Raw genomic sequence first — 14,698 nt, forward strand, 5'->3', positions numbered from 1 at the left:
AAAGACTGTGGGTTTACCAGTCTATTTGATGAGGGTACAGTGCCATCTAGTGGTTGTAAAAAAAATAGTTGGCAGCATCCACTGTTTGCTCATTGTTTACCAATTAGAGAAAAAAAAAAAAGTATAATAAATTAAAAAAAAAATGTGCTAGCTATTATTCTGCATTTATCAGTTTTATTTACAGTGGCCAGAGCTGAATGCCTCCTATTACTTATTTTACGACGTGGACTCTTATAATAAAAGAATAACAGCATTTAAAACAGTTGAGTGTCCACCTCCTGCTGTTGTGTCTCCATCACGCATCCCTGCTTTCAGGTGATTTAATGGATGCCATTTAATATTTAATAACACATTACTGGCTGCATGACGCCCTGACTAACCTCATGAAATCAAAACAACGTGGAACTGTGGGAGGCAGATGAAATATAATTTAATGAAATATGTTTAATGGATGAGTTCAATGTCAAAAAAAGAAAATATATAAATGTATACATAATAAATTAGCTTGGGTAATTTAAAGTTTATGCAGCGTTTGAATGTCTATAAATAATACAGGATTCTCTTGAATCTGTATGAGGAAATCCAGTATAGTTATTTACAGCTGAGTGAACAAAACAGATATAATGAATCCCATGTTATAAAACGTGAAGCACTGTTTCAGTGCTAAGAGGCACAACAGGTAAAGAGATTGTCAAGATGAACCAATTCACTTGATTCTGTTTTTTTCACTCCATGCTTTTAAACACTTTTAGTCACACTATGCTCTCGATGGTGTCCAGCTTTGGGGACGGCTCAGCTTCAGTGCGCAGTGTCTCCTCCTGGCTGCACACCTGCTGGTAGTGATTCAGCACCTCCACTACCTCACTGTGTCCAAACTGCATGGCATCATAAACTGGAAGGTTCCCCCACCTGCACAGGAGAAAAGTGACAACTATGGGTTCACAATATATTGTAAAAAATAAATAAAAATAATGAAATTAAATAATGAAACATTATTTTCAACTTGTGCATTTTCTGGTTTTGTGTCTTTTACTTACATTTTTCAGAATAAATGAAATGTGAATCTGAATATGACTTACTGTCAGGACATGTATTATATTTAAAACAATGCTTACCAAACAAATGAATAAATAATATAAATAGTATAATACTATAATAAATGGAAATTATAATAATTATTCATAAAAAAATCAACCATGATCAAACGAGGAGCAGTGACGGGAATCAACATTTGAAAACTTTAAGACTGGGATCTCACCTGTCCTTTACAAATGGATCAACTTGGCAAGTTTCTGTAAGAAACTTTACAACGTCGATGTGACCTGGGAATAAACAGACCACAGGACAGTTAATAGTTTCTGCAAACCAGCAATCTTTGTGATTTACAAATACGAAACGAATAAAAAAGGTGAAAATACAAATAAAAAAAGAGAAAAGCTAATTATATACTTCAGTCACGATCCATGTCACGATCAGATTTAGGAGTGCTTCTTTATTTGGAAGAGAACAGAAGCGTGATTTGCTTACACAGCTGTTAGTTTAAAAAAAAAAAAAGTGAAAAAATGAAAACAGAAGACACTGCAGCAGGGCATTCCAACTACACGGAGACTAAATGGGAACCACAACAGAAGACACATGATCGACCATATGGTGCTCTGAGCTAATTAATTAATGGCCCTGTTTAATGTATGCCAGAGGTGCTGAACCTCTAGTTAATCATGGAAACAAATGAAGTAAAAAAACAATGTGCTTCGGAGTCGCTATGTCGACCAGTTATTAAAAGTGAAGTGATTGAAAGCTGAAATCTTAATGTTTACCATCAAAGAACCTCATCATGTGACTTCTTAAGTTTTACTCCGACACTGATTGTTATCGAACAAGTGAGTTCAATGTTACTAATATCTACTCAACTCAAATTTATGATGACCACATAACAAAATAAATAATAATAAATAATAAATAATACATATCGCACCTGTTACATCAAACAAGACAAAGTCAATCCATTTATAGTCTAATTAAAACACTATTAAATGACCTCCATTCTGGCCAATTTTGTGCAGCTCTGCTAAAACAATAATTCAACTGAATAACTGAACTGAATAACATATGAATATGAAACAATAAAGGTGTAACTCACACAGGAGAATGTTCACGGCAACTGAAATGTCATGATGTGCATTTTTAAAATCAAAGTGCCGTTTTCTGTTATGTTTTAATCTAAGCTCATCCATCTTCTACCGCACTATGGTGTGACTTTGACCTTTAACAGTGGAGGATCAGTCTACAGCAGGAGTCTCCAACCTTTTTGCTTCTGAGAGCTACTTTGACAGAATGAAAATGGCTGAGAGCCACTCAGGTTTTATTCCTTCGTTATTATTCTCATAGCTCATTTCAACCCAAACAAACTGAAAGAGCTTGAAGGGTGAAAATGTAAGCAGGTTTGTGTTTGTTTATTGAAACCTTTGGCGAGCTACTTGGAACGAGACTGGGAGCTACTGGTAGCTCGCGAGCAACTCGTTGGAGACCCCTGGTCTACAGTATGAAAATGCTTATTTTTTGCCCTTTGGTCACAGAGCTGCATTTTACGGCTTGCCCCTGTGGAACTGATTCACTGTTGTTGCTCTTTCATTAAATGAAACTTGAGAACCACAGACAATAACAACAACAAACAAAACACCTAGAGGCTGCCCTCACCCTCTGCTGCAGCGATGTGCAGTGCTGTCCGAGAGTCATAGTCTTTGAGACCCATGTCCATGGACGAGAGAGCAAACCTGAGGGAACAAGCACAACTTACATGAGAACGATATATAAAGAGAAAAAGAGTAATGAAGTAATATGAATATTTATCTACAACACATTTCTATATTTTAAGCTTCTCAATGTCAAAACACCATTTTATTTTCAGTTATTTGGACAAACTTTATACTTCACATTACACTAATTCTCATTTGCTGTAAATATTCTCTATGTGACCTTTTTAAATGCGGTTTAATACGTCTAATGAAGAAAACATCTCCCCTTTGTGTGACTAAACCTTTCAAGGCCATTTTTTATATATATATATATATATATATATATATATATATATATATATACATATACGGTAAACAATCATCAGGTCTCTCTGTACCTTCTTAGGGCTGACACATCTCCACTGTATGCAGCAAACATCAAGCTGAAAACAGACTTGTTCTGGAAAAAGCAGGAAGAAAGTAACATCAAGACAGCACTTAACATATTGGGCGTAACAGAGAACTCTTCAAAACTGAGAAAGTGTCGCACCCTGTCGTCGCCTTCTTGCCTGCGAGGATCCTGTTTCTTCACAAAGTGCCGTAAGTTGTCGTAATTGTGGAAATTGAAGAGCGACACGAGCTCCTGAGGATGAGATGCATTTTTTATACAGTTAAAGACAAAAAGTGCAGATACATTTACTCTGGTTTTCAATGTCATAGTTATCGGGTTTTTCTTTTTGTTTTTTAGAATCAAAACCAACTTATTTAGCCAAACCAATACACATTTAACAGAAAATGTAAATATTGAGCCTTACAATTCTGTGAACTGCTGGATATTTTGGTTTTATTATCAACTTAGCTAATGTCTATTCTCTTATAGCTTCATGTCTTTCTTCTCAGCCAAAAATGGGAAAATGAAAGATTACATTTTGGTGATTGTAATGATTTGAGTCTAAATTTAAAGACTTAAAGTTTTTAAAGTCCTTAAATTAGGACTAATTTGCTTCCATTATTGTGTTACTCTTGCATCATATGCACACTACATCCCATATTACATTACATTACATGTCATTTAACAGACACTTTTATCCAAAGCCATATTAAGTAGTTAGCATTGTTTGCATGTTTATGTACTTTTTTTTATTAATTCATGAAAAACATGGTGTGGTCAGGTTACGACAATGAAAATGAGGAAAGAAGCTGCACTAAGTAGCTTTAGTGAAGCATCTACTTAAAGAATTTAAAGGAATACTTCACCGCTTTATATTAGACTAGAATAAAAAAAAAAATTGTGCTTCCCAACCTCAGAGTTGAGAAATATCTTCATTCTTTTCTTTGTTACGTGCCCACCAGTGACACTTGGTCCTGTTAGCGTAAGTAGGCCTTTAAATTCCGAGTTTATGTCTTAATCTTGCCTGACAGAAGTTTATGCCTCGGACGCTGTTTCCAACTCTGTCCAGTGGAGGAGACCAACACATCACGCCCATGACATTGGGAATCACCAGCAGTATTGCACCAGACACACCAGATTTGGCAGGTAATCCAACCTTGGAGACGAGAACAAAATGTGTGATTTGTTTTGAGTTAGAGGGGTGATGTAGCACTTGAGTCGTCCCACCGGTGTTACTCACATGAAAAGCCATCTGCCCAGAGAAGTCATACATGCCACATGAGTGCATGAGACTCAGAGTGTTCCGTACAGCCTCAGCACTCAGGACACGCTGGCCCGTGATTGGACAAATTCCCCCGTTGGCAAGAGTGGCCGCCATGATGCTCCCCGACTCACAGGTCACCTCAATAGAGCAAAGCTGAGAGCGGCAATGAGGTCAGCTTATGCTTGAAATAATTGGGACTATTTCATGAAGTGTTTTATTTACAGAAACAGAACATGTTTACCTGGAAGTAGAAGTCCAGAGCATCTATCATATCCACTGATGGAGGAAAACACTGGAAATGAAAATATGGTCATCATGAATTTTTTTTTTTGACTGATTCAGATAATAGTCAGAAAACCAAGAACATCTTGGCTAATTCACGATGATTTCTGTTGGTGATGTGCGTCAAATTATGACAACACAGCTTGACTGGGGTAAATAAACGATAATGAATATAGAAGATTGATATTTTTTTTAACAATTTTACTAGAAATAAACATAAAAAAAACACATTATACTGTGGCTGTTTCAAAAATGCAAATGTAAAATGGGAACAGAATTTTATTGGTTTGTGAATAAAGAAAATAAAATCTTATTACCAGACAAAAGTGATTAAAAAACACTAGCTTAACTGTACAAATTATCTAAATATTCAATATAAGTAATTTCTTGAGAAAAAAAACCAACTGCTTTAGTATTATTCTTTGTAATCGGCATATTTATAAAATCATTCTGGGCTTTTTCAAGGTTTCTGATTTCTGGGAGTAATAAATCAGTAATGAAAACGGCACCTTTAATTTTAATTGCACCCGTAGAGAAAAAAAGAAAACACAATGTGTGAATGCTCAAAGCACTGTGGTTAATAAACGGCGTTCATTGAATAAACATGACGAATAATCCCACCTGCTATGGCACGGAAAGAAAAATGTGAACTGACCTTCTTCTCTTTCATGTAGTATCCAATGGCAAAATTTCTGTCGCCAGTTTCTTTTTCTGACTGGAACCTGAGACACAAGACACAAGCGCAAGCGGTCGATACTGAAACATCAATAATGCAACAGGGCAGTGGATGGGAAATCTGTTAAGCACTGTCTTGGAACTTTGACGTGTGTTAAATGAAGATATTGTTTAACATTTTACAGCATTTCTCAATGACTGACAGTGAACTCACGTGGCATTGCTGAATCCAACATATTCTTGGCCAGCCATATTTTTCACAAACTCCATGACCTGGACGAATAAAGAGGGAATTTTATGTTTCCTGCAGCATCTCGGTGGCCACTGAGAAATTTAAGCTGCAGCATTAAATTCATGCACAGAAGGAAGAAAAAACGGAGGCGCACTACTTACATAGTCAAACTTCTCTGCCTTATTAGAATGAGGCTGAAAAGAAAGTGAGCCCCATGCATGCGTTAATATTAAAAACACACTGGTTGTGATCACCACGTTCATTCAGTTTCCACATTCATGAATATTATTAATTATGACTTCATTAAAAGTCACTATGGTGTAAAACAGTCTATGAACATATCAGGGATTGCATAATTCATAACACCTTTTTTATCAGCAGGTACAGCAGATTATAATGATACAGAGCCCAGATAGAATTCACAAATGAATATGATTTGAATCTTATAAAGATGCAATAGAAAATAAGTATGTCAATGAAGGTAAGAATTCTATAAATATTCCATATAGTGGGGCACTTTGAAGTTGTGATAATGACTTGCTGCGGCTATTTTATGACACTGTCTTCAGTCTTTTGTGTTAATGATCATTGCAACTACTGAATTATTCAGCAACCTATAGGCTCTAAACATAAACAGATTACTGGGCTGAATGGCGTTCCTTATTCAAAAACAAGTCACAAGAAAAACACAAATGCTATTTCATTTCTAGCTACGCTCCAATTAAAACATTTCAGTGAAACATAAACCCTTTACGAATTAAAAACACACCAAAACAATGTTTTTTTTCCCTTTGATATGTTTTAGCAGGAAAAACTCATCATGTTTAAAACCCTGTAAAGCAAATACAGCAAAGTTTCTTCTCTTCAAACATTATAAATGTCAGAAAATAGTGGAATGAGAACTATGGAAAGTAAATAATTATGGAATAGAGAATTGTTTTTCTTCAGTGTTTTGCATGGAGCTCAGTTTATGTGCAATAATGTCCTTAAACCACCAGCAAAAAGGGTAAAAATGACACTTTATGATAAACATTAATATTCTGTACAAAAACTGATGAACCACGACATTTTGTGGACTCTGGTCCCCACTTGAGGGGGTAGACCAGGAAAGTGTGTGTGTGTGTGAGACAGCTGTAGTGACCACACCCCCCACAGTCTCAGAGCAGATAATGAAGCTGAATTTTATATGATTTAAAATCAGATTTTTAAACACTTGGCAACTTTTATAATGACTTGGTAAGGTGCACATTTTCCTTTCCTTCACAGGAGATATTTTTAATCACATTACGGGGACTTAAACAACGACTCTGTCCACTCCACGCAAGTCGGGACAAAGTGACAGTGATCCACCGTGCACTCTGAAACAAAGCAATCTAAATAAACACAGCCATCATTAATTCGATTGTTTACTCTTATGTTTTCATAGCTCACAGCAGTGAGAGACAGCACAGGCCCCACAGCTTGAAACATAGACACTCACTGTCATGAAATGGCTGCTTTAAGTCTGACACATCATCATTCATAAATTTGCTTTACCGCGCTGTTAGACGGCCTTTTTTCCAACTAGAAACTGAGCTGTCCCTTAATGTGTTTGCAACAATCCACTAATGATGATTGTAATAATAAATAACACATACACTGTCTGCCACTTATGGGGCTTCCACAGAACAAGAAACACTGTTACGCTGCATTTTCCGAGCGATTTACTGTATGTGCTGACCCCGCTATCGCAGACCAGATAGTGCGGGTCCATCTGTTTACCTTGATAAGAGAGCTGATCACTATGGCTCCAGCGTTCACCATCGGGTTGTGAGGCTTATCTTGAGGAGAGGACAACAAGATAGAGTCAATGCTGTCGACGACTTATGCGCCGAAATACAATGTCCTGACGACAATAAAGATGATGTCTGGTGTGGTTATGAGGCAACTGTCTGTCAATAATGAGGTGAAGACATACATATATATACGTACATACATACTTCACAGACAAGCCAAGCATGATACAAATTCACACTCACTTTCAAGTCTATGTGTTGTTTTATTTAATGATAAAACAATTGTTTTAACAATTGAAAAAAAGAAAGAAAGAAAAGTAATGAAAAATGTCCATCACACTTCTCCTGAACAACAGAAAAAATAATTCTCTTTATATCTAGAGCCTGCTTTACTCTTTTACTGTCCTCGGGATGAGTAATAAACAGTTTTTTGTTGCCTGAGCGATGTGTAACTGCAAGTGGCGACACAGCTACAGTGCAAACACACAAAAACAAACCACAGCCACACGTAATCCATCAATTGAGTGATGCACCCAGATACAAAAACAAAAAAAACAAAAAACAACTACATAATATGACACAGTTAAATGTACAGATTTAGAGATGTGTTCCTTCTTTCTTCCAGAAGAATAACTGCAGGGTTTATGTAAAGCCTTTACACACCTTCATCATCAAGTGACAGCACGTTGAACTTGAGCCCACTGGGCTCCATGCCAACATATTGGTGAACGCTCTCCGTTCCCGACTCGTGCACGGCGATGGCGTACTGTAGGGGCTTCACACAGGACTGCAAACAGAACGGCTGCTTGGTGTCACCGACCGAGTGCCTGGAGGGGGAAAAAGACCCAGATGCAGTGAATCTAAAAGATTTTTGTGTTCAACAATTTAAAATATTAGCAAGTGCCCAAAGATGCCCTCGTCTGTGACTCTAAAATGATTTTAGAGACAGCTTAAGACTCTGTGGAAGTGTGTCCCAGGTTGAGTAGAGTATGTTTCCAGTCTCATTGAATATCTCACGTACAGTCAACCCACTGACACCACAGTCATAACACTCCGAGGGTCACGTGTCTTCCTCGCGGGCATTTCCTCGGTGCTAATAAGGAAAGGAATTAGTCCCGTGTTTAACTCCCTCTCCGAGATTTATCATGCTGTTTAGATTGTTGCGGATGAAGAACTAACAGGCCGAATACTTCAATTGTAATGATAGATTAAGACAAAGATCGCGACAGTATCGTGACACAACAATGTCACATTTTTTTATTCCCAAAACCTGTGACCTGTTCTAAAGAGAAAAGTTAATTTTAAAACTCCAACTCTTAGCTGTGAGCTTTCAATCACACGGTTTCTAAATCACTCTCAACCACAGGATTTTATTTAAATTCAAAGCAAATCAAAAACAGAAGCATTCATAAGCGTACCAACCTTCACCCATGAGATGTTCTTAAAGTGCATATACTGTGTGTTAAGTTAAAAATGTCACTTACTTAGAAAATATTAATAAATGGTACAAAAAAAAATAACATATAAAGTCAAATTATTAATGTTATCTGATCAAAAGTCCCCAAACTGCTACTGAATGGACCATGTGGGGAGGAAATGTTGTTCGTGGACATCTGTACTTCTTACCTCTGGCCATCCACTGTACACAAAGACACGCCCCAGAGATCAGGGCTAAACTTGGCCAACTGGGGGATGTATTGTGCAACCTAGAGCCAGGGTAAACAAGGAGAACACAGCGATAGTCAGATCACACAATTTTAAGATGGAGGAAGCATCGCAGCTAAAACAACCTGCAGCAGAGATGATGTTAATGCAGGAGTGGGTATGTGGATTAAAGGATAGTCACAGTGAGGATTAGTGTGCGTTTTCAGTCTCTTATTAGAAGAGACAAAAACCTTCTATTTGGAAAATGTTGATTTCTAAAGAACAAACACACACACAACATACCTTGCCCTCATTTTGATTTTGCCCTCTTTTGTAAATTTCATTTATCTTTTTTGCAAACGCATCAAACTCGGGGATGACGAACCTCTTCCTGAAGGCCTGAATCAGCAGAACAATGTTTCCACAAACACATCTGGGAACAAACAAACAAACAGTTATTGAACATTTTGTCTGGCTTGTGTGTGAATGTGTGTGGATTCTCTATGTATTACTTATTATTTTTAGTCAGTCACATTATGTGGATTAGGGCTGCAACGATTATAATTAGTCGTCAACTATTTTTATCATCAATTAATCAGTTTGAGTGTTTCAAGTTTTTCAGATTTTTCAGATTTTTTTTTTTTCTTAAATAATTTAAAATATTTTCTGGTTTCTTTGCTCCATATAACAAAGAAGTCATTAAAATCGTTTCGGTTTGTGGACATAACAATTTGAGACATTTGAGAACATCATCATTTCCAGGTTTGAGGAACATTTGAACAACATTTTTCAACATTTTACAGACCAACCAATTGCTCGATTAATCGAGAAAATAGTCGACAGATTAATAGATTATTAAAATTACCATTAGTTGCAGCACTAATGTGTTTATTCCTTACAAGAAGGACTAATACTAATGTGTACTAAAGTCAATGAAAACCATTACTTTTTGCAGTGAGGAAGTGATGGTAACTAAAACTAGTGCATAGCTTTTGCATATTAACTCTTGTGTGTGTTTCTCAGAGTTCAGACGTTGTGTTGCAAAGTAAGATTCCTGTGCTGCACATAAAAGAAGTGATTCATTTTATGTCTAGACAGACGGAGGCAATAGCAACATTGCACAAGTTATGCACTGCAGCTTTAAAGGTGGGGTGGGAGATCATTTTCTGGAACATTTTTTTTTTTTACCGTATTGCTTAAAATCCTCTTCACAGCCCGATAGTAACCAATTCATTAATGTATCGTCACAAAAAAAGAAAAATGTCACCCATTCGTGAATCTGTGTATGTTGTGCGTTCCTGTGCTCTGGAGGCGTAGCTTTGCAGGGGCTTGGACTTTTTCCAGGATCTCTGACCCTACCTTTAAATTATACTTAAGGTAAGTTTTGCTTTGAGTAAGCAGTAATTAATAAGTCTCCAGGTAATGAATGTAATTCAGTCCACTAAAGTAATGAATACCAGACAATCTCCCTCCCTCTTTGTGTGTGTGTGTGTGTTTTCTCAATGTGAGCAGTTATCAGTTATCAGTCAGAGCAACAGGTCTGTGCTTTATCAGCATGACAGTAGATAAAGCTGACATGTCCTCACACACATTACAGCAGACGGATTTTACACCACAGGCTGCCCACAGAATAGGTTCATCAATTAAAGTGTTGTTGTTTTTTTCCAGAGCAATAGCTGAGCAAATGTATTTAATAATGTATGAAAACCTAATCATCTCGTGCAGTATCTGTATTATAATAAAGTGTGTGATAGGGCAGATTACTTCTGATGCTCATTGTGGGTAAAGTGGGGTTTGAAGTGGCATCAACATCCTGTAGCATCATGCAATTAGATAAATAATAAAGCTCACCACAAACTGCAGCCCGACCAAATCTGATCAATTCATTTCAGACACAGCCCAACACCACCGACTTCGACCCTGTGGTTAAGTGGTGTGTAGTGTTTCTGCAGTCTTGTAATCTCGTAATTGAATTGAACATAAATAACTTCCAATCAGTGAAGTAGTGAAGGAGAATGGAAATAAAAAAGAGGGGGAGGGTCATATAGGGAGAAGTCCCATACAACAAATCATTCATTAAACTGCCTTGTTGTTAGAGGGTAAGGCTAAAAATAGTTGAGGCTCATGCCTGCACTGGGTGGTGAATGGAAAATAAAACACCATAAGACAGTCAGTGGTGAGTGGTGCATGTCAGTTTAAAGAGGCAGTGGAGGGAAACGACGCTCTCATACAGAAGCCATTACATGAGAGAGTTGCTATAAAAAAATAAATCTATGGTTACCTGTCAGCTATGTGACTGAATCCACAGTGAACTGTGTTTGTTTGACTTGTTCTTCAGCTGAATTTTAATCCCTCGCGTCATGTGAAAATGTGAAATCGCTTCTTCATGTGTGGAGTTCATACAAAAGAGCACAAGAGACAAAACCAGCAGTATGTCAGCATGTGTTGTACAGCTTTGTCAATGTGTGACAGATGAGGTTCAGCAGCTGCGTGTCTACACTGACCAATTTGGTTTCAGGCTCAATTACCACATAGCATAACTCCAAAAACATGTGCTTGATAACTAAAAAAAAAAAGAAATGTCTGTGATGCCACTGTGACCTTGTGCCAACTTTGCATGAATGTATTTTCATGCAAAAAAGACCACAACATTAAACAGCTCATCCTTAAATTGAAAGTAATGTTCATGCCACATTATTTTTTTTTACATCATTCGATATTGTTATATATCACAATATAAATAATATCAATATTTCTATATAATAATAATAATAATAATAACATTAATAATGATAATATCTCAATATTTTTAGGCTGCATCCTGATAAACAAGATAAAGCTGCACATTGTGGGCTCAGCGACAATACATTGTAAATAATGTAAATACACTCTAAAATAAAGTATCTACTCTTTATGATCTGTATTACATTATTAAATTACCTTTCATTTCAGATATCTGCTATATTTCTTTGACTTTTTAATGTTGAATAAAGGATATTTATGCGTGTAACTGACTATAAGTGGTCAAATTCTGCTATAATACAAATAATTAGGCTCAACTGTGACCTTTGTAAGGGAATGACGTGTTTCGTACATTCGTAAAGAAATTCATTTTAAGTCATTCCTAAGATGCTGTGTTTTCATCGTTGTCTAGCAAACTCAGTTCATCCACGAGACCAAGTGGACGATTGTAAATTATACCAAATTAAAAAGCTTCTCCTGGCTGTTATGTGTGATATTGTGCCCACATGGTAAAATAAAAAGATGATGATTTCTTCCTCCAAAGGAAAACAGCAAGTCACACTACCTCTAAAAATGTTCAGGTGGATCCAATCACACAATGCATACACAACATGCATTTTCCAACACTACACAAATCATTTCAGTACCAGATACAAGCACATTCAAAGGAAGCTGTGCAACGTCCACAACAACGAATGAAACTTAGGTCTCACACTTTGTACTCATTCACACATCGTGGATTTCATATTTTCTACCACAGAGCCAAAAACATTAACAAAGGTTGTGTTCTATAAGACATGATATGTGTCTAAGATAGTGGAGATGCAAAATGGAGTCCAGCCAAGCTCAATAAGACACCCACTACCTTCTCACCTGTGGAAAAGGTCTCTGTCCATCATCACCTCACCAGCAGATTCCCTCACGGCTCGCCGAAGCTTCTCCATGCAGCCCTTTAGACGAGGGTCAGAAGGATGAAGGCCAGTTCTCCTCAAGGCCTGCAAACAGCAAGTACATCTATAGATGTTTGTATACAACAGTAGAGTGATTTAAGAAGAGGATCATTTGTTTTAATCTACCTACTGAGGTAAAGAATGAGATAGGAACTTGCTCTTTTCCCTCTGTGATGGTGTAGAAAAGCATGGTCTCCAATCCCAGACTGGGGGACTTTGAGTGCGCATTCCTGGATACGTGAGGAGTAAACAGATGCAAACCATAGATGTGTATAGATAGAAAGACAGACAGACAGACAGATAGATAGATAGATAGATAGATAGATAGATAAATAGATAGATAGACAGATAGATAGACAGATAGATAGATAGATAAATAGATAGACAGATATATAGATAGATAGATAGATAGATAGATAGATAGATAGATAGACAGACAGATAGATAAATAGATAGACAGACAGACAGACAGATAGATAGATAGATAGACAGACAGATAGATAAATAGATAGACAGATAGACAGACAGACAGACAGACAGACAGACAGATAGATAGATAGATAGATAGATAGATAGATAGATAGATAGATAGATAGACAGACAGACAGACAGACAGACAGATAGATAGATAGATAGATAGATAGATAGATAGATAGATAGATAGATAGACAGACATATAGATAGATAGATAGATAGATGGATAGACAGATTGGGTGTAGTCTTATGTATTGAGACACTTACACTGGGAGGTGAGAGAGTGTGGGCGCTTGTCGCTGGGACTCGGCTGAGGACTTGGAGCAGAGACAACATGTTGGCTGGATGATGCAAGTCTTCCTCACCACGTCTCCTGTGTTTCTGACGACGAGTTGTGTCAGACGCAGCGCTCTCACACAGTGCATGGCCGCGAATATCACCAGCCGCAGCTCAGCCCGGACAGTGTGAGTATGAGCGGAGGAAGTCGTGCTTCAGTTTAGTTTGTTTATCGGCGGCTCCTGCTCTGAGGTCACTGACTTTGCACAAGTGCGCTGAAGTTTAGCCGCCTTCACTTGCGGTGGGAAAATTGGCACTTCTGACACTTCTCATGATACTGTGTCACTTGCTGACTCGCAGCTTTTCCTCTAATATTGATCATGCAATGTGTTTATAAAGAAGCACACATTCTTTTTTTATCGCAATATAACAAAGTTCTATATGAAACTATTGTTTGCAGTGAATTATAGTTGTAAACACAACCTTTTCAATAACAATTTAACACTATTTAAGTATAAAAATATGTATGTATAAAATATAACTGCATTTAATGTTTTAGTTAGGATTTGTGAAGCGTCTTGCTATTTAAATGAAAACAAAAATCAATTTCCATCAATCATCTTCTTGCTCATTGCAATTATCCTTCATATGAAAATAACTCTATAAGCCATATTGCACAGATTTACCTCCTTGTCGTCATTCACTAAATGTCATGTAACTCCACGTGTGTGTGAGAACTCACAGTGTGCCATAAGCTTTCCACTGTGTAAAATGTCAAATAATCGCGAGGAGTACTTGAACGCAGCAGGGGGCCTGCGTATGAAGTCACATGCACACCTTCTCATGTGGCAGTTGACATTTGACTGACATGACAGCTACAAAAGAAAACCAGAGGCAAACACACGTCTCTCTCTCTGCCTGTCACTCAATAATAATAATAATAATAATAATAATAGTGTCACCACCAACTCCAGCATCTCCAGGTGGGGCTTTTTTAACGATTTAAGTCTCCCAGTAGGCCACCGTAGTTTCTCATATACACATGCGGCGATGGTAGGTTGAGGATTTTTCAGAGGGCTGTGGTGCTGGAAATGATGTATTGAGGGCATGCTGCCAATGAAAAGCCAGCACCGGCAACTATTCCCCAAGCTAGAAGTCCCGAAGTTTTCACTACAATAGAGGATTTTGAGAGAAATCTCAGAAAAGTGGAAGAGACAGCTTCTAAGTATATCACACACAAGAAACAACTCAATTTTGG

General features: G+C 37.4%; 1 protein-coding gene across 4 annotated transcripts; it reads right to left on the reverse strand.

The window, feature by feature from the left end:
- Nucleotides 1-413: 413 nt before the first annotated feature.
- On the reverse strand, nucleotides 414-13,782 carry gls2b (glutaminase 2b (liver, mitochondrial)). 4 transcript variants are annotated; one of them, XM_058631615.1, is made up of 18 exons: nucleotides 13,432-13,782; nucleotides 12,821-12,920; nucleotides 12,614-12,735; nucleotides 9,302-9,431; nucleotides 8,981-9,060; nucleotides 8,018-8,181; nucleotides 7,341-7,399; nucleotides 5,741-5,773; nucleotides 5,562-5,620; nucleotides 5,328-5,394; nucleotides 4,632-4,682; nucleotides 4,367-4,543; nucleotides 4,151-4,282; nucleotides 3,286-3,378; nucleotides 3,134-3,195; nucleotides 2,698-2,774; nucleotides 1,259-1,322; nucleotides 414-909 (listed from the first exon to the last, which is right to left on the reverse strand). In XM_058631615.1, exons 1-18 carry the CDS (start codon nucleotides 13,587-13,589, stop codon nucleotides 753-755), a joined length of 1,785 nt encoding a protein of 594 aa, XP_058487598.1. In that variant the 5' UTR covers nucleotides 13,590-13,782; the 3' UTR covers nucleotides 414-752. The 4 variants fall into 4 exon arrangements, with proteins under 4 accessions (XP_058487598.1, XP_058487599.1, XP_058487600.1 ...); XM_058631616.1 differs by lacking the exons at nucleotides 12,821-12,920; nucleotides 13,432-13,782 and having other exon boundaries at nucleotides 9,384-9,431; XM_058631617.1 differs by lacking the exons at nucleotides 12,614-12,735; nucleotides 12,821-12,920; nucleotides 13,432-13,782 and adding an exon at nucleotides 11,280-11,510 and having other exon boundaries at nucleotides 9,384-9,431.
- Between the last annotated feature and the right edge of the window lie 916 nt (nucleotides 13,783-14,698).

Source organism: Solea solea, chromosome 6 (genome assembly GCF_958295425.1).
Source record: "Solea solea chromosome 6, fSolSol10.1, whole genome shotgun sequence".
In the NCBI taxonomy this organism is placed as follows: domain Eukaryota; kingdom Metazoa; phylum Chordata; class Actinopteri; order Pleuronectiformes; family Soleidae; genus Solea; species Solea solea.